The sequence below is a fragment of the Aspergillus neoniger genome, assembly GCF_003184625.1.
Source record: "Aspergillus neoniger CBS 115656 unplaced genomic scaffold BO87scaffold_11, whole genome shotgun sequence".
NCBI classification, from domain to species: domain Eukaryota; kingdom Fungi; phylum Ascomycota; class Eurotiomycetes; order Eurotiales; family Aspergillaceae; genus Aspergillus; species Aspergillus neoniger.
Genome location: NW_020291139.1, coordinates 278,219 through 301,263, shown reverse-complemented (window position 1 = coordinate 301,263; position 23,045 = coordinate 278,219). Strand labels below are relative to the sequence as shown.

The window sequence follows — 23,045 nt, the reverse complement described above, 5'->3', positions numbered from 1 at the left end:
GTTTGAGATGGTCGTGTCTCTTCTTGATATCCTCTTCGGCTGGCTAGGGGGCATTGAAAACTCCACAGACTGGAGACAGATTCAATTGCAAAAGACCTGCTCACTCAGCCAGTACTCTCTCAAGTGGAACAGGATGGCTTTTGTGAGCAATAGTGCAGTACAGTGGTTCGCTTGGCCCGTGGAATTCGCCCACAAGAAAGGACACTGAGTGAACCTCTAACCAGATTTCCATGGTCTCAGTTCCAGAAGCAGGAAATAGTGTAATGATGCAGGTGCTATATACAGTGTTCTCCAAAAAGATCGCAACATAGCAGAGCGGTTGTGTATATACAAGGCAGGGGAATGATTCGAAACAATATTGGGTAACCGACATCGTCACGCAAAAGGCAATAACAACTCGTACGTTGTAGACATCGCACATGTAAAGCAACATCCAATCATGATTGTACCGAAATTGACACCCCAATCATCAGTTCAATGCATATGGAGGCAGATCAGCCGGAGGGAAGCACCGATCAGTCGCATTTAGATCATTGCCCCACCACGAAGGAAACGACAGATTGGGCAGATTGATAATGAAGATGCAAACCTGCAGCAAGTTAGTTTTAGCACCATCAAGTCAGCGAAGACAACCTACCAAGGTCATGAGCTGCGTTCCACAATCCAGACCGACCCCCGTCAGATAGTTGTACTTTCTCCACCATACCGGGCAATACCGAGGAAGGATGCCCATGAACAGGATGCAGGCCAGGAAAGACATGAAGAAGTTAGCAGTCGGGTACGTCGGAAAAAGTGTGCCCCCATAAAACATCAACGTAGGGTTGAACCAACGTTCCATGTCCCACCGGGGCTTCCACTTTTGCACAAGCCAGGTAAGAAATACAGCCCCGGCACCCACGAGGAAAGAGTAGTACACCCACGGGTAGCGTTCACCGAAGAACTCCTTAGGACCCAGGATGCCCCAAATGATGGAGTTAGAATAGTAAACACGGGTTTGCACAGCATCCCACGCCTCTGAGGTCCGCTGGCCAATCAGGTAAGGCCGTTCCCGGTCAACGATCAATTGCATGAAGCCGTAATTGATGAATGGACCGAGCACGGTGCCCCAGACCTGACCCCAGAACATCTCTCGCTCCGGGATCTTCATGTAGAACCCGAACTTATAGTCAGAAATGAGGTTGAGGTTTTGCTCCAAAACACAGTAGCCGTAGGTATAGGCTGAAAGCACGGCAGTCGGCTTCCCGGGGAACATGGCACCTGCCAGTAAATCACTGAACGAGCCCATTCCAACCTGCGTGTTGGCCACAGCCCACAAAATGCCGTTGGGCCAGGTGAAGATAAACGAAAATAGACAGATGACAATGAGGCCCCACGCTGACAGCTTCATGTTTCCTTCGTAGCCCTGAGCAATAGCGATCACCGCACATATTCCAAGCAGACTAAGATACCACCAGTGGGGTACCCGCTTTTGGAAGGACATGAGCTTGAGGTAGGGATCATCATAGTCGCTGCGCTTATTGTTCCATGCGTTCTTGAAATCCTCCCAGCCCGATTTGCCGTACCACAGGATTGCGTAGGTCAAAGAGGCTGTAAGGGCGGCGAAGGTCCAGAACCAGTAGAACACATATGATGGAGCCCAGTAAGGGGACCCGTACTCAGCCAGTGCAGTGCGGTTAACCTCAAGGTTAGAGCCAACGATGGCCGTAACGTCGTAAGTGCTGCCATTGGCAGTGTAGGTACCGGTATCCATTGGTGCAAAGTTCTGTGCGTTCATGGTGTTGGTGAAGTAGATGGCGGGATAGATTATCCAGACACAGATAATGATGAAGATACATTGGTTCATACTAGACCAGAGCGGTGTATAGTATGGATACATGTAGGTGATATAGTTCCAATCAAGCGACAAGTCCAGAATACCCTATGCTCAAAGGTTAGCAGTCATATTCTACTTTGTAGGTATAGAGATGGGAACGGACAAATCCATAGGTACCCGATCCCAGGACAAAAGCCTTCCAGTTACCATGGCCAAACCAGCAGATCAAAGGAAGAGAGCTCAGCAAAGGAAAAATGAGCTCTGGAAGCCACTCATACACAAAGGTGATAGATGCGATGATGGCAAAGTACTTGAGGGCTTTCTTCGTGACGGATGGGTTCCGATGCATCGCATTGAACAGTGCCACGTTGGGCAGCACTCCGGGATAATACATCTTCGGGGGTCGAACCAGGATATCACGGAAGAGACCCGCGAAGCCATATCCGATCATTTGAGAGGCCAGCAAGAAGAACATAGACCACCCAGCGTTGAGCTTTTCGCCGTAATAGAGTTCGATGGCAGACAAGGGGCCCATTCCGATAGCCGTGTAGCACTGTTCTTGTCAGCTTGACAAGCGCACTATCAGCGTGAAGGAAAGTCACTCACACTACCCCAGTAGGCCACAACAATAAGTGCATGCTCCTTAGCGTTCCAGGGACCTGGGTTCATCGACCATTTCCATCCAAAGAAGCTGAATTGCCTTGTGGGTAAATATCGAGCCATGGCATCACCCATGCCCCAGGATAGCAATTGGACGGCATAACTGGTGATTGTGTTGTAGTACGGCTTGAAGAAGTAAAAGGTAGAAAGTGCGCAGCCGACAAGGACCCAGAAGGTAGATAGAACCCAGAATCGGAAGGTTAGGATCGGTTCACTGCATAACTTGGATATCAGCGATGCGATCAAATCTGAAAATAGAACGAGAAGCTCACGTCGGGTCATTGCGAAGATCTACCGTCTTAGCTACCAAAGGCATGGGATAGTCCTTCAGGCGGGGATCGATGAACTCGTCACTATCTTCGGGGACAATACCCTCCCCGATGGGAACATCTTTAATATTCCCCTTGAAGTCCGCCTCAGAGACGAAGCCCGGGGCGACTTCCACATCGTGGATGTCCACAGACTTCTTGACCAGCAAGTCATCTTTCTTTTCATTCACCTCCACCGTGGGGGTGGAAACGGGACTGTCGGTTACCTCGTCCGCCATGCCAGTCTTGGATTAAGAACGAGACGATCGCAATGTTTGAAAAGAACCGTTGTATTGAATCTGTGACTTGGTGTGGCCTTATATATATCGTCCGCTGTGCTAAAGCGCCATATCAAGCACTCGTACACCCCGTTATCTGGAGGCAAGACGGCTAGAAACCGGATTACCGGATACGGGTCTATGTGCTCGAAGAGGATGATAACGACTTGCTAGCCACTGGTTCCAATGAGAACGGACTCTGTTCATTTCGCTAGTGAAAGTACTGGCTGGACTACACCATATGCGACGGCCAAGTGCAGTTCCCCGCTTCGCCGATGATAAATGAAATGTCCGGCTTTGCCCGTAATGTCCAATCGCGTGAACCGCTATGTAAATGGCTAATGCCATGATGCCTCTAGTTCGCCATCATCGAAGGACATTGCGAACGATGTGCCGGGAATCCGGTCTCCAGATGCGCTACGATTGTATTATGGGTGATAGCGACGTTGTGGCAGGATTAAATGAAGCCTATACAGATGCTAGTGCGCCAATTTCAAAATGCAATTGGCTTCTCGCGGTTTGTCTTTCAATAGTAGTTGGCGAAAAAGACCCATTGCGATACATCAGGGAGATGGATGAGATATGGGGATAATCTGATTGGCGGTGTCACACGTGGCCAAACAGTATTCCCGAAGCGAGTCTGATAACCATCTGCGGGGGGATAAGTCCATGAAAGGCACGGCCGCTCACTGTCTTAAGAAATCACCAATCATCTTGGGAAGGCGTACACCACTAACAGGTATCTTATCGCGATGGTAATTGATTTGTACTCCACGACGGCATAGTATTCGCGCTGTTCGAATTTGGTGACTTGTAAGTGGTTGTTTTCGACTTCGACTCTATCAGGCCGATGAGGAGGTGGCACAAGAAGTCCACCGTGCGTCGGAGCTCCAACGCATCTCCGAAGCATTGACCCGGGCGAGCACAGCACCCCTATGTACAGCGCATATACTTTAGGAATAAGTCTTGGACTAAGTGCTCGAGGAGGTCGGGACAGGCCTGAGAATAGGATGTCACACCATCGTAAACAAATCATCGTGGGCAGATTTCGCCATGGATTCTAGACTCAGGAGGTCGGGTGCTTGGGAGTGCATTGGACCAGCCAATGATTAAATGCACCACACCGAATACTTCGAATGAGGCACGCACCCGTAGAGATAAGCACCCAGTGTAATCTTCGGTTCCCCACGGCCTGCGTGATTTAGTTCACCAGCTGGTGGAATCTACTTTGTGTGACTGGGTGCAGCCTACCATGGGGTGGCATTGAGACCCTTATCATTGATGACTTTTTGTAAAGGAAAAATATTTGGGGCCCAAAACAGGCTTGAATTTGACGTCTCAGTGGCGAAGGTTCAACAACGAGTATATTTGTCCGACTAGGCGGTACTTGACCAGTGATAGTCACAGCATCGCCATAGCGTTGCAAGATGCCATCAGCAACTCACTATCGGGTGATCGTAGACAAGCTTTCTGGTGTGATGTGTAGCTGGCCCATCCCGGGCTGCTGACCTCTAATCAGCGTCGTTTCTCCCAACCCCTCTTCTGTGCATGTGGCACAGAACACCGAGTGGCATTGTATCAGCTAGTCGAGTGGGACTCGTGGGGGTGTATGTCCGTGGCATTGCTTGTTTCCTTGGATGTGCTCATAAATTCGGTGGCCAGAATCAACCTGCATAAATTAACTACGTGCATATTCAGAAATTGAGTTGCCTGCTTATGCGCATTGGTCTTTGAAAAATTATCTTGGATTCACTTATTCCAGAAAGAGGTTGGAGGGGCGCCCCTGCAGACAAAATGACTTTTGCGAGATCTTGGATGGGTGAGAGTTGGAGTGTCTAAGCATCTTACCTGCTGTATGTGGGGATCACATGACCCTCTTGTCTGTATTACATTGATCTCCCACCGTCTCTCAAAGAGGAAATCGCATTGACTCCCCTTCATACTCATGACTATCCAGCTAGGCTATCGATTAGTGCACTACCTCCAGAGACATTGACAGAGCCAGTACCATCGTCACCTTAGACATAGATAGTACCACACTAATGAGTCAATATTAGAGGCTCAACATGAACGCACTACGCCTCACCGGTGGAGAATTAATATGCTTCGCATAGAGAAGAGGGCGGGGAAAGCTTGGTATTTGCTTAGCTTCCGCGAGTATCCTTATCTCGCCATATCCACTGTTCCTTGCATCAGCCTTACGACACCCCGGGAGAGGAATTATCGTTCGCAGTGTTCTTGCTGATAGTCTAGGCAATCATGCAATCAATTAATAACTCTATTACCTAAAGAACGCCCCCGGGAAGGGAAGATAAAAGTGCATCCCAATGGGTGGTTATCATGGCCTTCGAGACATGGTCGGTGTGGATCTGAGGTATGTGAGCACGGTGACGATGTATTTACTTGATATATCGAGAGACTGAACCAGATCATATGGAAAGATAGTAGTAATGTTACAGGGGTGTTAAAGTGATGACCATAGCCGGCTAAAGCCATTGTATATTTTCATATAGCTAGTTCGGATATCTTTGGCATTTTGTTATTTATCCACCAATGTGGCCATTATAAGAATAAGGATTGCAAGCTCTATGCATAGACGACCTATCACCTTTCTATCCGAACCGTGTTATGGATCATTTGCGATTAACAATCTCTTTAACCGTATCACCAAACCCTACCATACAGATCGTAGCCCACGCCGCAACCCCAATGCGAGGTACCACACCGCGAAACAGACCCTTGACTCCGGTCGTCGCAAGGATATACTTGAATGTGGACAGGATCGTCGGAGAAGTTGGCCGGGCGGGATCATTCTTCATAGATTGCATTTCCACGCGCAACACCTGTAGAGTCAGCAATCGGAAGTCCTTATTTCACACATCTCAGCGACACCTACTTCGAATGGCTGGTTCCAGCAGCTCAGCGCACCACCAATAGTGGATGCCAGGATTTTCTCTCCAAATTTGAGTTTTTCGTCCTTCGGCTTTCCGTTGACTTTTCGGATGCTTTCTTCCGCAAACCGCGATATACCAATCCGAGAAGACCAGCCTGTAACCTGTCGTAGCGCGACGGCGTTAACGCCTTTGTTCACTCCACGAATTCCGTTCTCGCGAATAATCTGAAAGAACATTTCCAGAGCCCCGGGCACTCGGGCACCTCCAACACTCATCTTTGAGCGGGTCACTTCAACTGTTTTCATGCATGTCGTCATGCCCATCGTGAGATACGATTGCGCAACGCCACCGCCAATGCCACCCAGAACACCACAGACCGTAGGTGATGCATTGAACTTTGATCTGGCATGATACTCAATTTCACTTGATGTTACTATCAGAATGGCGCCTTTGGTGGAGGCTTCTAGCCAAGCCTGTGGCAATTAGTATGAAATGTGCCTAGGCGAGGGGGCTAGATGAAAGAGATACGTACCCAAGGTATCAGCCCTTGATAAAAAGCAAGAAATTTTCCGCGGGACCAAGTCTTTTGTAATGCATCCCGCAATGTGTCTTGCCGGTTTGCTGCCAACTGGAAGGGTAAGTCGTCAGGATTAACTCCAATTAATATGGATGAGAGTCAAGCATACATGGGTTTTGATTACTTCTAGCGGCTGTCCAAGAGACGTAACTGCGTAAAGTTAGAAAGGTTCCTGGCAAGTAGAGTTTCTCATTACCTTGAAAGATGTTCATTAACGCGCCGACGGCCAAGTTCCGATAGGGTATGGGGCGCTTTTGCTCGGCATTGCCTTGCAAAGTCGGGGTATTCGTAGCTACTGCTTGTGACATGTCTCAAATGTTATTCCTCCAATTAAGAGAATATTTTGTCGAATCAATTGCTGCAATTAAAGCTCTAATGATTGACCGACCGTCGTGATGCTCGTCGGATGCATCCGATGCGCACCTCGGATGTATCGGCTTTCCCGAAGAGGGGTGCCGCCGGGATCAACTACATACCATTGATGCCAAGGAAGGGGATGCGTAGGAAGTGTAGCGTTGAGGAGCAGTAATGTGAGATGTTATTAGCAAAGCTCGATCTTCTGCGTGGATGTCTACCACAATTCATGGTTTACCAACGGGCTACCTACACAATGCTGTCACAAGCTCTAGCCATCCATGGAAGGCGCTCCAATACACCGTAGGTACATCCGGAAAATGCAGCCGTTGAAGCTAATCCATCAAGTTTCCTTCTCTCAACGGAGTCATTCGATACACATGTCCATGTATTCGATCCCAAGCTAGGCCCATATGCTGCAGGGAGAGCATATACCCCCGAGGATGCACCGCTGCAAAAGTTACTGGCGTTGAATCAGAGCCTAGCAAGGGATTACAACAATACTACTCTTGTCTTGGTTCAGCCATCGCCTTACAAGAACGACTGCACGGTTATGATGCATTGCCTGCGAGAATTGAGGGATAGAGGCATCAGATCGTTTGGAATCGCAGTGTTAGATATCGACACTATTACCGATGCGCAACTGAACGAAATGCACGCCCTTGGAGTGCGAGGTATTCGACTCAACTTCCAAGCCGATGGGAAAGATGTCGACATTACACATTTGATAAGCCTTTTGAACCGTACTGCAGACCGCATACGCTATCTTCCCAGCTGGGCGATTCAGTTGTTCGTTCCAGGATGGACATGGGACCGTGAGTACTTATATTTTAAAGACATTGTATAACAGCTATAGTGACTGATATGCTATAGTTCTGCATGATGCTGTTCGTGAGCTCCCCGTAAAGGTTATTGCAGACCATCTAGGTGGCTTGCGTGGCACATCCAAGCTACCTTCGGAGTTACAATCGACGCCAACGTCCCAACCGGGATTCCGCTCCCTCTTGTCATTAGCAAGGCAATCGATGGTCTACGTAAAGGTTTCCGGTTTATATCGTATGTCAGATCACTCAGCCTCGACCTTTGATGACCTGCAGCCTATCGTGCAGGCAATGGCGAGAGAAATTCCTGATCAGGTTATTTGGGGAAGCGATTGGCCACACACGGGCGATGGACACAACCGGGTAAAAAGGTCAATAGAAAGCAAAGAACCATTTAGGATGATCGACAGCCATGCAATTCTCCAAAGATTGCATGACTGGATGGGAGATGATGCCTACTGGAAGATGATGGTGGATAACCCGGGCCGACTGTATATTGATTGAGCATTTACTTTTGTTACACAAGCGCGTCACTGAGCAGAGACCATCAAACTCAGGCAGCACATGAGTTTCTGGGAGAATTTGACTATCCTATGAGTGCAGCCACTCAACACGAACATCAGTAAATGAAGGCCTTACGCAGAGTATAAATAGACGGCTTAGTAATAAGATGCCAAGCCCGAGGCTCTTCGTTCTAGAAACAGAGACGAACTGCAATTTCCATCCTGCGCATAAGCCTCATTGTATCCTCAACAGCTACACTACTGTACGCTGAAGTGCCATAGAAGCTATGGATTCGATGAGTGAAAGTTCATCGGGCTCAACCCCTCGTCGTCATCGTCGAGGTTTACCTCGAAGTGTGGCGGCATGCCAACGGTGTCGACGACGCAAGCAAAAGGTCAGTGACATACCATAAAGTCAAAATATCAGTCACTAAAGCAGTCAGTGTGATGGAAGAATGCCAACTTGCGGCTCATGTGCTGCTGCTGAAACGACATGCGTCATGTCGGATAGATTAGTGATCCGTCACCCATCTCTGAATTGTGATTGTGATGCCCTACGGGCCCAACTTGCTGCTGCTGAGCGACGAAGTAATGAGCTGTCTGAAAGGTGTCAGCAGCTAGAGACCCGTTTGCTCGAGGCTCTCAGTTCTGTTCGATCTAATGACTGGGATCCCAAGTTCCAATCCTCCGTTACCTGGGCATAATTCTGCCGAGGCTATATCTCAGTCTGACCAACTGAAAGGGAATCCAGATTGTCGCTTCCTTAGTCGGATACTGAGACCAACCTTCTCACTGCAATTTAGCTCCAGAAGGGAGAACCGCAGTGCTATGAGCAGCGCTTGGGAGCTATGGGGTGATGTCACAGATATCGAAGTTTCTGAAGCAGATGGTTTAAGTCTCGACAATGACACGTACATTAATCTGGCTGGCGCGTTTTTCGATAGGAGATGGCCATATTTACCAGTATTACATCGGCATACATTCGCCAACCAACACTTGACAGCCTTTCTGACGAAGTCTGAGATGAGGCCATTGACCAGTTTCATGGTTAACATCGTCTGTGCCATTGCGTCAACAGAGAAGTCATCACCCCAAACTCGCGACAAGACCCATCGGGTATTTTTCAAAGAAGCCATAAAAGACCTGGACCTGGTTTTGAGCGGCGAGAATATCCAATGTGTTCAGTGTCTTCTTCTACTGTGCATGTATGGCCATAATGAACCCCAGTCAGTCAATATGTGGTTCACAACCGCTATGGCCCTTAATTTAGCCATCGGCCTTGACCTTTACCGCAAGGAGAGCATTTCTGGGAAAGACATCATGGATACAGAGATGTCTAAACGTGTATTCTGGTGCGCGTACGTGATTAATTGCAGTGTGGCTATCAACATGGGCCGACCCTTGGGAATCCAAGAGTCAGATATCAGCATGCCCTTGCCTATGCAGCTGACGGATGCTCAGCTCATTGAATCTATCCAGAGCCCCAATGTCGAGGAGTCAGTGATACCGCATGTGGCTGACACGTCAACATTTGTCCACATTATTAAGCTTCGTCGTATCAACGCAGGTGTTTACAAGACATTTCATTCCATCGGTTCTGTCCTGTCCCAACTGATCCTGCTGACCTGGACCGGCTTCGCAGTGGATAATTTCTGGAGCTGACTCAGTGGATAATAACAGCGCCACGCTATATGCAAACTTTATCTACTTTCCAGTCCACTGAGTGGTTCCAGATTGCTTTCCATCACGCTGTTCTTTCACTTTACCGTCCATCACGTGCGGTCCCAATGCCATCGTCAGATGATCTGCGGACCTGCACTGAGTCTGCCATTGGTCTGATAAGCTCATATAGCGCATTGTACGCGCGGAACCGCATCAAATATACGTTCATCGCAATTCACTCGTTGTTCTTGGCAGCCGTGACAATGCTGTATTCTCTGAGAGCGTTTGCACCCCTGCGACAAGAATTGACCAAGCCGATGATTCAAACGAATATATCTACATTTCTTACACTCTTCCGGGGTATTTGCGATGGACGTGCGGTGGGAGAAAAATGTTGCAGGATTGTTGAGCGGCTTGGCCAGTCGATTATGTCCTTATTTGAACATCGAAATCAGACAGACTTGAGTATTGATACCGAGTTCCAAACCTGGTTTGGACTTAGGGCACACACGTTTCCCTCTAAGGCTAGCAACCCAGCCTCAGATGCCTATGCTCATGACTCACCGTCACGTCTTCCTGACGTTCAAATGGACCTCCCATGGGCTGACCTATTCATGGAGGGAGTAGATATGAGCACGGCAGATGTTTGGAGCGTTCTGTTCTAATGTTTCTACGGAGAGTGGGGAGTGATGTCGAGCTAATTGAAATGCATCAAGGTGGCGCTGGGGGTGGTTTTCATTCACCACTTGCCCGTCGGCTTCTATATTAACCGGACTGGATTGGAAAGAGGTCTCAGATCCACAACCAGGATCAATCGATCAATCGTGCGGCAAGATCTAATCATGACAGTTTTCTGCTTCAGGCCCAATAAGATTTGTCGCCGTCTAAATACCTTGGGTCAACGGCTTAGGCCCGACGCAGCAGATGAGATGTTGCCGATGCTAGTCAGGCTAGCTGGTTCTGTAATGTGCATCCTGCATTCAAGCTGTCCACGTAAAACGTATTTCTCATGCTAGGTACTAGGTATACCTGTGTCTCTTGGTGAGGGGTGGAGTGGAGACACCCATGAAGCGATTCGCGATCGGATGAGCCGATGAGCGCGGCTGTAACCGGTTAATTTGTAACGGATGGATCCGATGGCAACTCTAATCCGTATTCCGGAGACAACATTAAAAACCACCCAATCATTTGCACAAACGTTGTTCCAAGCCATCAAACCACCATCATGTTCAAATATACCTATCGAAATCGGGTCGCTTTTAGCGCTCGGCGCTATTTGTCGAAGCAACACTCCCTTCCTGCGGCCTACTACCGCGGAGGCACCTCGCGCGCCGTTATGTTCAATCAGGCCCATCTCCCTCCTCGCTCGGAGTGGGACGCCATCTTTCGCTCCGTCATTGGCAGCCCTGATCCATACGGACGGCAGCTTGATGGCCTGGGAGGGGGTATCTCCAGCCTCTCCAAGGTATGCGTGGTGGGGAAATCCACCCACCCCGATGCCGACGTTGATTACACTTTTGTGTCGTTGGGGGTCAAGAATTCCGATGTGGATTACTCCAGCAACTGTGGCAATATGATCAGTGCCATTGGTCCCTTTGCCCTTGACCAAAAGCTTGTTTCTTCCCAAACGCCCGAGTCGGCTACTGTACGCATCCACAATACCAACACGGGGAAAATAATCACTGCCTCCTTTCCCGTGGTGGACGGCGAGGCTGCCTCTAGCGGCGACTTTGCTATTGATGGCGTTGCCGGCACAGCTGCTCGGATTCAGTTAGATTTTGTCAATCCGGCTGGCTCGGTGACTGGGAAGATGCTGCCGACGGGGCAGGCAAGGGACAAATTCGACGGTGTTTCAGCCACATGTATTGACGTGGCCAATCCATGCGTTTTTATTCCAGCTAGCAGCTTGGGCGTCCGTGGTGACTTGACTCCAGACGAGATTGCCGCTCATCCCGACCTTCTGCAAAGGCTGGATTCTATCCGGCGCCAGGCGGGGGTCAAGATGGGTATAGCACCGACTACCGATGCTGTTCCAGGAAGTATTCCCAAGGTTTGCATGGTGTCGCCACCTCAGGAGTCTGAAGGGAAGGACTCTGTCGACCTGCTTGTGCGGGCCATTTCTGTGGGACAGCCGCACAAGGCAGTTCCTATCACTGTCGCGTTGGCTGTTTCTGCAGCTGCTCGTGTAGTAGGTAGTACTGTTGAGGATGCAACCAACAAAGATCGCGTCAGTGATGCTGGTCTTACAATTGGTCATGCAAGTGGAAATTTGCTTGTTGGGGCCAAGTTCGAGGAGGATCAGCTTACGGCGGCAACTGTCTTCCGTACTGCGCGTCGGCTCTTTGAGGGCCAGATTTATTGGAAGAGTTAAATTATTCGAAACCAGAAATTCAATAACCGTGCTTGAAAATTTCTCTCATTGTTAAGCGGGGGCAGTCGCCAGTACCGATTGTAATGGTACTTTGCTATAAACGTAATATTATTATAATACAAACCTAACTTGTCGGGACATTTGACAGTAGCCAGGCACCCACCAAGTACTCCACCTCTGCTGTTTATGTGAGTTCTTCTCCTTCCCAACGGGATCTATTTTCGGGAATGAAGAATCTAAAATAGAAATAATGCAACATTTGGTTGGCATTGTCTCTTGATACCACGATCTCTACTGAGTCAAAGTATCTTGCGTCTGCCTGCGTCAAAGCTTCACTGGCATGATCATGAGACGATTGTGCACTAGACAGTGATCTGCATATCACTCCATATAAACCACAATATCTTATTGGTCCATTCGCCACGGTGAGTCGTTTAGTAAAGTCTGTCGGAGCATCCGATGGGAAATGGGTGCAGCGATACTCATACCCACCTGGGGTACCAAACCCACACTGGATGATTAGGCGATCGAGACGAGGGACAGAAAGGACAACGCCATACAGCCATAGATATCCTCCAATCAAACAAGAGTAGATATAATGACTTGAATCGATCATGTCATGAGGTATCTGCACCCCGCTTTTTCTTCTTTGACTCCAGACGCTCTTCCCCACGGGGGATCAGACGTAAAGTACTTAAGACGCCGAGTAATTCTATGAAGCAGAGGACACACAAGAAAGCAACGTGAAAATGGCAGGCCTTACTCTCCCTGTGGTTGGCACCCAGCTACAAGTCGCTCTGGTACTTCTTATCGTTGCTCCTTCGTTCATTCTCTTCGGATACAACCAAGCGGTCTTGGGCAGTCTACTCAGTCTCCAAAGTTGGGTGTCAGTGTTCCCAGCCATAGACACTATAAACACCTCGGGAGCACAAAAGTCCCATAACTCGACATCCCAGGGTGCATGCAATGCCCCGTTTCAGATGGGATGTCTGATCGGTGCTCTATCCCTTTCTCTGTACGGCGACAAACTCGGACGTCGAAAGACAGTTTTCATCGGAGCTGTGATCACCGTCGTCGGTCAGGCTCTGCAGGTCTCCGCAACCACATTAATCCAGTTGGTCGTTGGACGAGTTATCCTAGGGTTCGCTATCGGCCAAATCAGCGGCACGGTGCCTGTATGGCTCTCGGAATGTGCCTCGCCGAAGTACCGCGGACAACTGGGAATCTGTACGGGTATCTTCATCAGTACGGGATACACATTGTGCAACTGGATTGATTTAGGATTCAGCTATCTATCCCCTTCCACTGGACAATGGAGAGCTCCGCTAGCTATTCCCTTCCTCTTCTCGGCAATGATACTGGTTTCTGCTTTCACATTCCCGGAGTCACCTCGTTGGCTGGTATCTAGAGGCCGGGTCGAAGAAGCCACAACTAGTCTCTGCCGCTATCGAGGGAAGGATGCGCATGGTGAGATGATTATGTGCGAGATAGCCCATATTCAGCTTGCTTTGGAGGGGAGTGGGACCATGTCCATCCTGGATATCTTCGATCGCAAGGACAAGACGCGTCTCTTGTTGCGTTTTTGGCTCTGCATGGGGCTGAACTTCTTCCAGCAGGTCAGTTGGCGACCCTTTGAAAGACTTCAATTTGTATATGTCTCCATCGCTAATTTACCAGGCCTGCGGAGGTAACCTAATATCCGTTTACAGTTCCACTATCTTCGAAAACTACCTACACATGACGCCCACCATGTCTAGAGTCCTAGCGTCCTGCGTACTATCATGGAAAACTCTCTGCTGCATTATAACATTTTGGACTATCGACAACTGGGGCCGTCGTCTATCCTTCATGGTAAGCGGAGCCGGTATGTCCGTTTGCATGGCCGTGCTAGCCGTCACCACCGGCTTGGGCAAAATCACGCATCCAATGGCGATAGCATACGTTGCCTTTATGTTTGTCTTCAACTTCTTCTACCCGATCGGCTTCATGGGTGGCAACTTTCTCTATACAGCTGAGATTGCGCCCGTGCGTCTGCGAGCGGCCATGTCTTCGCTCGCAACTGCTAACCACTGGCTATGGAATTTGGTGGTCGTCTTAGTTACGCCGGTTGCTATTGATACGATTGGGTGCTGGTACTACGTGATCTATGCGCTCATATCTGCGACGATCCCGGTCTGCGTGTACTTCTTTTATCCGGAGACGATGCACTGTAGTCTGGAGATGCTTGATCGGTGTTTGTGGATGCCCCTTCTATCTGGAAGATTGTGCCGATGGCCAGGGGGTTGCCGCTCGGGGAAGTCGGCACAGCAGAGAGTGGAGGTAAAGTGTCTGAGGAGAAAAAGGCGGAGGATGTTGATGGTAATGTTGAGATGAGGGAATATGTCTAGATGGATAAGCTGGACAGCGTTGCTATTGTCATTAGTTGTTCCTCGCATAGAGAAGAGGCGATGTGCTCATCGGCTCAGCCGACGGAACCATCCGAAGCCGTCACCAGGATGACCGAGGTGTAAATCAGCCACAGCTGGAGTTGTTACATCAACCCTTGTGATTTATATCTACTGTCTTATCCAATAAATCACCCTTGTTTACCAATGCATCATCAAGATGATTAGAACACGAGTGAGCTGTCCCAAGTTAGCCAGAGGCTATGCCTCGCACACCCAAGTGCCAATCAGTCGACTTGAACAACACAAAATAAACATATCCCAATTCCCTTCCGCCATTCAATCACTCAAAAAGCGGTAAATACTCATCTCACCTACACTGAACCATTAGTTCCCTACTAATATCCACCCTTAGATACAATCGCCCTCTAACATATGCCGAAAAAGTCCTCTACAGCCACCTCGACACCACCTTCGACGAGCGCATCGAGCGCGGCAAGACCCAACTCAAACTACGCCCGCAACGCATAGCATGTCAAGATGCCACAGCCCAAATGGCTCTTATCCAGTCCATGTCCGCCGGACTAGACACAGCTGCCGTGCCCACGACAGTCCATTGTGATCATTTGATCGTCAGTCGTGACGGCGAAACGCAGGACCTCGCGCGAGCGCTCGATAATCATAAAGAAGTTTACGATTTCCTTGAGTCCGCCTGCCAGAAGTACAACATGGGGTTCTGGAAGCCCGGTGCGGGAATCATTCATCAGATGGTGCTGGAGAATTATGCTTTCCCTAGTGGGATGATGATCGGGACGGATTCGCATACCCCCAACGCAGGAGGTCTGGGCATGATAGCTATCGGAGTCGGCGGTGCTGATGCCGTGGACGTGATGGCTGGATTGCCACTGGAGCTGCAAGCGCCCAAGGTATTGGGTGTTCGTTTGACGGGGCAGTTGTCCGGATGGGCATCGCCAAAGGATATTATCAATGCCGTTGCTGGGACGCTTTCGGTCAAGGGAGGAACAGGGTCCATTATTGAGTACTTTGGACCTGGGGCGCAGACTTTATCAGCTACTGGAATGGCAACGGTTTGCAATATGGGTGCAGAGACGGGTGCCACGACGTCCATCTTCCCTTATGCGCCACAGATGGCGGGTTATCTTCGTGCTAACCATCGCCGTGAGATGGCTGATGCGGTTAAGAACATTGCGCCGGAGCTGCAGGCTGACCAGGGGGCTGAGTATGATAATGTCATTGAGCTGGATCTGTCAACTCTCGAGCCACGCATCAATGGACCTTTCACGCCGGACTTTTCTACGCCGGTTTCGCGGTTCGGTGAAGCCGCAGCGGAGAATCAGTGGCCGGGTGAATTGACGGCAGCTTTGATTGGTTCGTGTACTAACTCTTCATTTGAAGATATGGGACGTGCAGCTAGTCTCGCTCAGCAGGCATTGGATGCAGGATTGGAACCGAAGATGCCGCTTTTGGTATCCCCGGGTAGTGTTCAGACGCGCGAGACGTTGAAAGATACTGGCATCTTGCCAGTCTTTGAGAGACTCGGTGCGACGATGCTTCCCAATGCCTGTGGACCATGCTGTGGGTCTTGGGATAGAGTTGACATGCCAAAGGTATAGTATTGCCATTCAACTTCCCACTTCACTTCATTTTTAACGGCATAACCAGGGCACCCCTAACTCCATCATAACCTCCTACAACCGGAACATCTCCGGTCGGTTGGACTCCAACCCAGCAACCAACGTATTCCTAGCATCCCCCGAGCTCGTCATTGCAAAGGCCTTCTCCCACGACCCATCCTTCGATCCAACCACCAAAACGCTCCCTACACCATCCGGCGAGCAATTCCATTTTCTCCCGCCAACCAGTGACTCCCTCCCCTCAAAGGGCTACCTCTCCTCCGACTCAGCCTACGCACCCCCACCCGCAAACCGAGACAACATCTCCGTCAAAATCGACCCTTCATCTCTCCGCCTCCAGAAGCTCTTCCCATTCCCACCCTGGCCCGGACACGACTTCGAGAACTGCGCCATCCTGATCAAAACAGCCGGAAAATGCACAACAGACCAAATCACCCCGGCCGGTCCATGGTTCCGCTACCGTGGACACCTCGAAAACATCTCCAACAACACGCTAATCGGGGCAACCAACGCCGAGAACGGCAAGGTGAACAGTATTCGGAACCAGCTCACGAAGCAAGACGGACAGGAAGTGCCCGCTACAGCACGTCACTACAAAGAAAACGGCGTGCCGTGGGTGGTCATCGCAGACCATAACTACGGTGAGGGCAGTTCGCGGGAGCATGCGGCGCTGCAGCCGAGGTATCTAGGTGGTGTGGCGATCATCGCAAAGTCCTTTGCGAGAATTCATGAAGCGAATCTGAAGAAGCAGGGGTTGTTGGCGTTGACATTCGAGAATGAGCAGGATTATGATAGAATTAGGGCCGAGGATCGGATTAGTATTATGGGGCTTGGAGAAGGGGAGTTTGTTCCGGGGAGCACTTTGAGGTTGGTGGTCAATGGAGGCGAGTGGGAGGCTGTGCTCAGACACAGTTTTACCGAGGAGCAGATTGGGTATTTTAGAAGTGGGAGTGCGTTGAACCTGATGGCAGGGAAGTAGTTACATGTTATTTATAGTCGATGTGTAATAATATGCTATATCACGCTCTAAGCAAATCATAAATCGCCCAACGCCAACACTACCCTCCGCAACGCCTCCTCAAGATACTCCCTCGGATGCGTAAACACGATCCTGAACCACCCACTATGCTCAGATCCAAACAACACCCCACTAGCCAAGAAGACCTTCCTCTGAAGCAGAAGCTGCATCACCTTGTCGCTGATTCCGTCACCCAAATCTGCAGTCTGCTCCGGATGTAATTCGCGATACCTCTTACCAAGGTTAACCCAGAGGAAGAACGCAGCATTAACCCCCGGAGCATATTCAATCCCATTTTCCCTGAGTCTCTGAACAGCAAACGCATATGACTCAGACATCCTCTGCCGATTGAGCTCGATATACCTCGCAGTAAAGTCCGTATCTTCAAGGACCGTAGCTGCGACGTGTTCCGAAACAGACGAGGAATAACTATACAACGACACGCCCTGCAACGCCTTGTGCAGAGTGGGGTTATTCTGAGAGATGATTACCCCGAGTCGAATACCATTGGCGCCGAAATCCTTGCTCATTCCCCACAGTGCATGGACTAGACTAGGATCGATAATGCCAGTTGTGTTGATGGACAAGGCGGACTCAAAGGGCACGGGGATATGCTCGTCAACGGTGTTCTCCCACACAGACAGCGCATATATCTCATCGCTGATCAAATGAATCTGATATTTTTGACACAGCCGCATCAGATGAATGATTGTTTCCCGGGGGTAGCACCGACCCAACGGATTATGTGGATGGCAGAGCATCAAGGCACGGACTTTCCGGCCGGTGTTTTGCTGAAACGTGAGCAGTGCGCGCTCATAGCAGTCCACGGCTTGCAGACTGAATGGGTCACAGTCGTCAAATTCTACAGGGACGACTGTCGCCCCGGGGCGGAGGGACATGTCTGGGATGAAGGTGCCGTAGTAGGGTCTGCCCAGTAGGATGCCTTCGCCGGGGTCGGTGAAGGCCCATGAGATGTGCTCAATGGCGGAGGAGACACCGTTTGTGACGAGGAGGTCGTCGATGGTCAGTGGTTTGAATGATTGAAGGTGTTTGTTGAGGAATGATACCATGGCGCGTCGGAGGCGCTCTGCGCCAATGGCACCATCGTTGTAGGTGAGGTATTTGGCTGGGAGGGTGAGCTTCGTGGTGTTGATGTATTCCAGCAGGTAGTCATGCATCAGTGCGTTTTCGGCAACCCCTACGTTCACGTAGCCGTCGGGTTTGGTTGTAGGACACCATGGGTTCTTGAGGATGTCCCACATCAGATTGTTGGATGAGGAGACGACTGTGCGGGCTCGGTTGGAGAGAGGAGAGGGATCCATGTTGGTGGATGTATGGGTTGTATGCTACAATTGGGGTGGTTTGGTGATTGAGATGGGCTTTGGGTGCCAGAAGAGAAGTGAGGATGTGACACACGTGAGGGGGGAATCCACTGGATGAGGCGGATAGCTGTGGATCGATCCTTGGCAGTTCTAGGAAATCACGAAAAATTGGGCATAGGTAACTGTCGTATGAGGCTATTCAAGGGGTCGTATTAGTACTGGTACTGTTGATGCGGAACTGATCCAGACACAGCGTAGACACCTTACATTCCACAGCTTCGATGCCCCAGAAAATTAGTGAATTACATCACGGTGAAGCAGGTGAACCGAAATCTGGTTTGTGTTTAATGGTTCGCTTAGTCTTGACTCAAGGTTGGTCGGGAACCTAATATCCCCACCATGGATGATCCGGTGGAGAAAGTTTACGGCAGATGAAGAACTGGTGTGGAATACCGGAGGGTGTGTGGTTCGGCAGACCGAACTCGGTGAAGTGGGTCATGAAGGGTTTCTCTTTGTCAAACTTTGTGGATGCTTCATGATGTGGGTGACAATCACCTCTTCTAATCCACACTGAGGATAGGAATGCCAGCCTAAAGAGGGGCGATCACCGCCATCCCACTGTGGCTGGTAATCCCTTGCGGAAGACAGTTCTGGTAGGGACAGATAGTATACCTTGTGACCTCTGTGGCACATCGCGCCTTAGATATCCTGTCTGATGAATGCGTCTCGAAGCATGTGCGGTGATCTATGTTCTCGGGTTGCCTTCGTATTGCGACTTTCCGGATTTTGGTGGAGTGCCATTTTCGCATGGCTTTGAGGAACATGTTAATATGATGATAATCACCTTGACTTTGTCGCGGAAGGAATTTGAGTGGTACTAAATTTTGGGGGTGGTTAGCTAGCCGTTATGGAATTGAATTGATGGTAGATGACAGAGAACCATATGTAGATAAGTGTGTCCGTCCCGAAAGGTTATCAAAAGAATCCATTAGATAGTAATCAGCGTGCTCGGCCCTGATCTTTTATCCCAGGTTTTGGAAACGTCGAAAATATGTTGGTATTACAAGTTAACCACAGCAATATTAAGAATGATCAATTGGTGGCGTTCGAACCTTGCGGAAAGGGTTTCCTTATGCCGGGGACAACAAGTCAATTATCTGGGATGTTGTCAACCCCATTAGCAGACAAAATTTAATACAAAAGAATACAGGCAGTCCGGAATACATAGTTCTGCTGTGTCTGTTACTCATCCAGTAGCTCTCGCTAGCTTAGACATCTCACTGTCAACATGCAGAATTACCAGATATATCTGGCCTTGACTGCTTACAAACGTTTGATACAAGAGGAATAAGAAACAAGCTAAGAGTCCATATTGAACTGCTATATCAAATTACTAACTAGTCTGAGAACACAAGCAGTATTGGATTGTGGTAGTGTGCACGCACTGTAGCTAACACTATGTATGCAAAGATCCATGGGGGCCGACTAGCTATCCCTCTGATAACTTCAGAATGTCCATACTATGGTTTGCGTGTTCGAATTTCATGGCGGTGACATCGTCTCCTTCAGTTCCTGTTCTCGCAATGTCGCTTCGTCGGAGTTCGGATTATTATTAATCAACATGCCTCCTCTGAATGGGTCTTCGAAGATGAAATTAGGATCAGGAGAGAGCGCCCGTCGAGGTTCATAGTTGGGCTCCGGGTATTCAACCCAGAATTGATTCTCCACGTTTTGACAGCTGTACTCGTCGCCACGGCGAACACGGGAATAAGCCCGTCTCGGTTGCCAAGAGGCAATAAGGGCAGCACACGTTCGAAAGTGCTCCGGAAGATCCACCTCTTGATACGACCGATGATAAGCCCGCCTACTGTAACACTCATCTTCATCAGATCTATCGACCTTTGGCCAGTGGTTATAAGCGTGATAACAAGCCCGACAGTATGTTCCAGACTACAAGGTTTTGGTTTCATTATCCCAATAAGGGAATGGAGCGGTAGCCATGAATTGTAATTGGTGGCAGTCGCCTTCATACCAAACAGTCACGCTCGGACGAGGATTGAGTGGAGGACGAGCGAGCGGACGTCTAATAGATGTAGACCTCCGGGGTTCCCATTCCGAGAAAGTCGCAAATTCTCTCTTCATGGTACGACGTGCTTCATGTGTTTTGCTCTGTGATCCTTCGAGCCCGTGGAGTAGCACAGCTATCGCATCACTCTGGGAGACGCTTGCCAGACGGACCCCAGGTTCCCACACACTGTGGACAATCGGAATATCCCCAAGGTCTGTCTCCTTCAGATCGAAGTAAAAACAGATGTCCTTCATGCGGGCGATCCTGTACAATGGATTGTGATAATTGCAGTTGTAACAGCAGCGCTTGAGTGTTGGAAGGTGGAGGTATGGTCCGAAATCATGGCAAGTTCGACACAAAGGTTGGGTAAACTCGTCATAGAGCTGTTCAGTGGTGTAATGGTGAGAGACGCATCTTGTCCATCAAGTGCAGTGTTTCAAATGCCTTTTCTCTGAGCAACCGATAGGGACGGAGTGATAGAACTTGAGATTTTGATACTGCATCGACCAGAAGCAGGTTGCCCAGGCTAGCCACGTCCAAATAGAGAAGGATGTGATGGATAAGTTCAAGGGGAAGAAAATAACCAATAAAGAGATTGAGACCAGCATTTGATTGTCTGTTGTCCTTTGACAAGACATTCTCAACTGTTGGCTGCGGGGGTTGTGGCTTCTGATACTTGGAAAACCCAAAGACCTTGCTGATCGGGTTCTCGATCCGGTAAGCAAAGCCGGATGCCATGATGTAAGATATGAGACTTTAAAGAATGGTAGACTGGATTGACAGAGTGAGTTAGATTATATTGATGATGTTATATCAGGTGAGATAGAGAACAAGTCCATACCAAGGTTCAAAGTCGACACGGAGGATGCACATGTAGGGTGCACAGTTTTGTGATGGCAGGAGTGTCAAGGGACTCTCCAGATCACAACGTGAGTGAAATTTTAGACCATGAATCGTCGCGGCAACACTATGGTAGCACCAGCACGTGCAACCTCAAACAACAACTTGGACCCGAATCCAATCTGTGAAATGGTATTGCTACACAATACCGTCAAGACTTGATTGACTAGTGCTGAATGCAGATTTTATTGTACAATAGGGGATTGCTTATAGAGATTTTCGACTTTCCCTGCCAGCATCTATGTTAGGCTAATATGCTATTCACGAAGCACTGTTGACTGCGATAGACAGCCACCGTTGACCCATGTTTCATATTTGGCTTGATAAGGGAGGCTGAGATGCTGTTAGTATGGACCATATTATTACTGACCGAGTTACGTGATCTTTCCCTAGTAAGATGCTCGCGAGGACATAGGAAGCACTCATTCAGGTCTGTTATGCTGACACCCCTATACACTTACTTGATGTAAAATATTCTTCAATCTTATCTATAATATGGGCTTCCTAGGTACACACTTTTCAATTTACCATCCTGATATCTCGCAGGAGTGCGTCTAATAAAATCTACTATTCCTGCCCACCCTCATTCATCATATGAGCTGCGTTGTGGATGTTTCCTAATATGGATGGGATAACATCTTCTTTTCCTAAAAGGTTCGCGTGCAGGGCAGGAACACCCGCGTAATGGGGAAATGATCACTGCGACTGTTGGTGGAAATGGAAATCGCTTGCGGGAAGCAGTTAAATCAGTGGCAACAATAGCATACCTGATGATCTCCGTGACATATCGCGATTTGGATCACCCATATAGTGAAATTCGTCTGGGAGGAAAAGTTACTTATATGTTAGTGTCAAGCACGATAGAGTCACAGACATAAGAGGGTTGTGAAATAGATTCTATACAAATGTTTTCTATCGCTTGAGCGACACTGGTTGACATCACCGTACTCGCCTAGAATATGTAGCACAAGGTACAAAAATGGGACTGATTGCCGGTGACTGCATGTCCACATTCAGAGTGATTTCAGACGTCGGAGTAGAGAGACGCAATCACAGTGGCCCAACACAAAAGGTTGATCGACGGGACGAAGGGGATATGGAAACAATGAGTTCAACCGCTGCTCTTTCACCAAAGTTTATGGCCAGGGAAAGGTTATCTCAGAATCTGACAGGGACAACGAGCGTAACATGGAGGACGGTCAATGGGTCCGAACTTCTATAAGGGATGTGGTTTTTGGAAGTACACATCGACGGCGTAATTTCATTGATGGGGCACAATTGAGCTTTCTTGAGCTACTTTGAACATCCAGTAAAGATTCAGACGTTGGAATGGCACTGATTGAAGACAGATAACCAGTAGAGTGGGTATTATAAGAGAATTTGCTCTTGTCTTTACGCCAGACAACTTTGAAGCTTCCGCAGTAAGGGGGCGGGATGGGAATAGTAGACCGTTCTCC

The 23,045-nt window shown here is 49.1% G+C and overlaps 8 protein-coding genes across 8 annotated transcripts; 4 read left to right on the top strand and 4 right to left on the bottom strand.

Moving 5' to 3' along the window:
• Positions 1-469: 469 nt before the first annotated feature.
• On the bottom strand, positions 470-3,182 carry BO87DRAFT_433492 (OPT family oligopeptide transporter; the record flags this gene model as incomplete). Its single annotated transcript, XM_025627662.1, has 5 exons — positions 2,746-3,182; positions 2,420-2,687; positions 1,977-2,366; positions 638-1,918; positions 470-589 (listed from the first exon to the last, which is right to left on the bottom strand). Exons 1-5 carry the CDS (start codon positions 3,018-3,020, stop codon positions 470-472), a joined length of 2,334 nt encoding a protein of 777 aa, XP_025481168.1. The 5' UTR covers positions 3,021-3,182.
• Positions 3,183-5,692: 2,510 nt separating this feature from the next.
• BO87DRAFT_424587 (mitochondrial DNA replication protein) lies at positions 5,693-6,838 on the bottom strand (the record flags this gene model as incomplete). Its single annotated transcript, XM_025627243.1, has 5 exons — positions 5,693-5,902; positions 5,956-6,426; positions 6,486-6,581; positions 6,640-6,680; positions 6,727-6,838. The coding sequence occupies 5 exons, from the start codon at positions 6,836-6,838 to the stop codon at positions 5,693-5,695; spliced, it is 930 nt and encodes a 309-aa protein (XP_025481167.1).
• Positions 6,839-7,140: 302 nt separating this feature from the next.
• Positions 7,141-8,209, top strand: BO87DRAFT_395754 (amidohydrolase 2; the record flags this gene model as incomplete). Its single annotated transcript, XM_025625207.1, has 3 exons — positions 7,141-7,187; positions 7,233-7,699; positions 7,758-8,209. The coding sequence occupies 3 exons, from the start codon at positions 7,141-7,143 to the stop codon at positions 8,207-8,209; spliced, it is 966 nt and encodes a 321-aa protein (XP_025481166.1).
• Positions 8,210-8,375: 166 nt separating this feature from the next.
• On the top strand, positions 8,376-10,535 carry BO87DRAFT_395753 (fungal specific transcription factor domain-containing protein; the record flags this gene model as incomplete). The annotated part of the gene is made up of 5 exons (XM_025625206.1): positions 8,376-8,471; positions 8,516-8,550; positions 8,648-8,817; positions 8,855-9,807; positions 9,867-10,535. The coding sequence occupies 5 exons, from the start codon at positions 8,376-8,378 to the stop codon at positions 10,533-10,535; spliced, it is 1,923 nt and encodes a 640-aa protein (XP_025481165.1).
• A 535-nt stretch (positions 10,536-11,070) lies between these two features.
• Positions 11,071-12,249, top strand: BO87DRAFT_375307 (DUF453 domain protein). Its single transcript, XM_025623000.1, has one exon. The coding sequence runs from the start codon at positions 11,096-11,098 to the stop codon at positions 12,239-12,241; it is 1,146 nt and encodes a 381-aa protein (XP_025481164.1). The 5' UTR covers positions 11,071-11,095; the 3' UTR covers positions 12,242-12,249.
• Positions 12,250-12,990: 741 nt separating this feature from the next.
• BO87DRAFT_395751 (aconitase) lies at positions 12,991-17,259 on the top strand (the record flags this gene model as incomplete). The annotated part of the gene is made up of 7 exons (XM_025625205.1): positions 12,991-13,857; positions 13,919-14,472; positions 14,520-14,565; positions 14,707-14,747; positions 15,041-15,990; positions 16,042-16,253; positions 16,309-17,259. The coding sequence occupies 7 exons, from the start codon at positions 12,991-12,993 to the stop codon at positions 17,257-17,259; spliced, it is 3,621 nt and encodes a 1,206-aa protein (XP_025481163.1).
• Positions 17,260-17,315: 56 nt separating this feature from the next.
• Positions 17,316-18,620, bottom strand: BO87DRAFT_433470 (putative aminotransferase; the record flags this gene model as incomplete). Its single annotated transcript, XM_025627661.1, has 1 exon — positions 17,316-18,620. The coding sequence occupies one exon, from the start codon at positions 18,618-18,620 to the stop codon at positions 17,316-17,318; it is 1,305 nt and encodes a 434-aa protein (XP_025481162.1).
• Positions 18,621-20,140: 1,520 nt separating this feature from the next.
• BO87DRAFT_405691 (uncharacterized protein) lies at positions 20,141-21,426 on the bottom strand (the record flags this gene model as incomplete). Its single annotated transcript, XM_025625948.1, has 4 exons — positions 20,141-20,183; positions 20,242-20,511; positions 20,575-21,102; positions 21,149-21,426. 4 exons carry the CDS (start codon positions 21,424-21,426, stop codon positions 20,141-20,143), a joined length of 1,119 nt encoding a protein of 372 aa, XP_025481161.1.
• Positions 21,427-23,045: the final 1,619 nt, after the last annotated feature.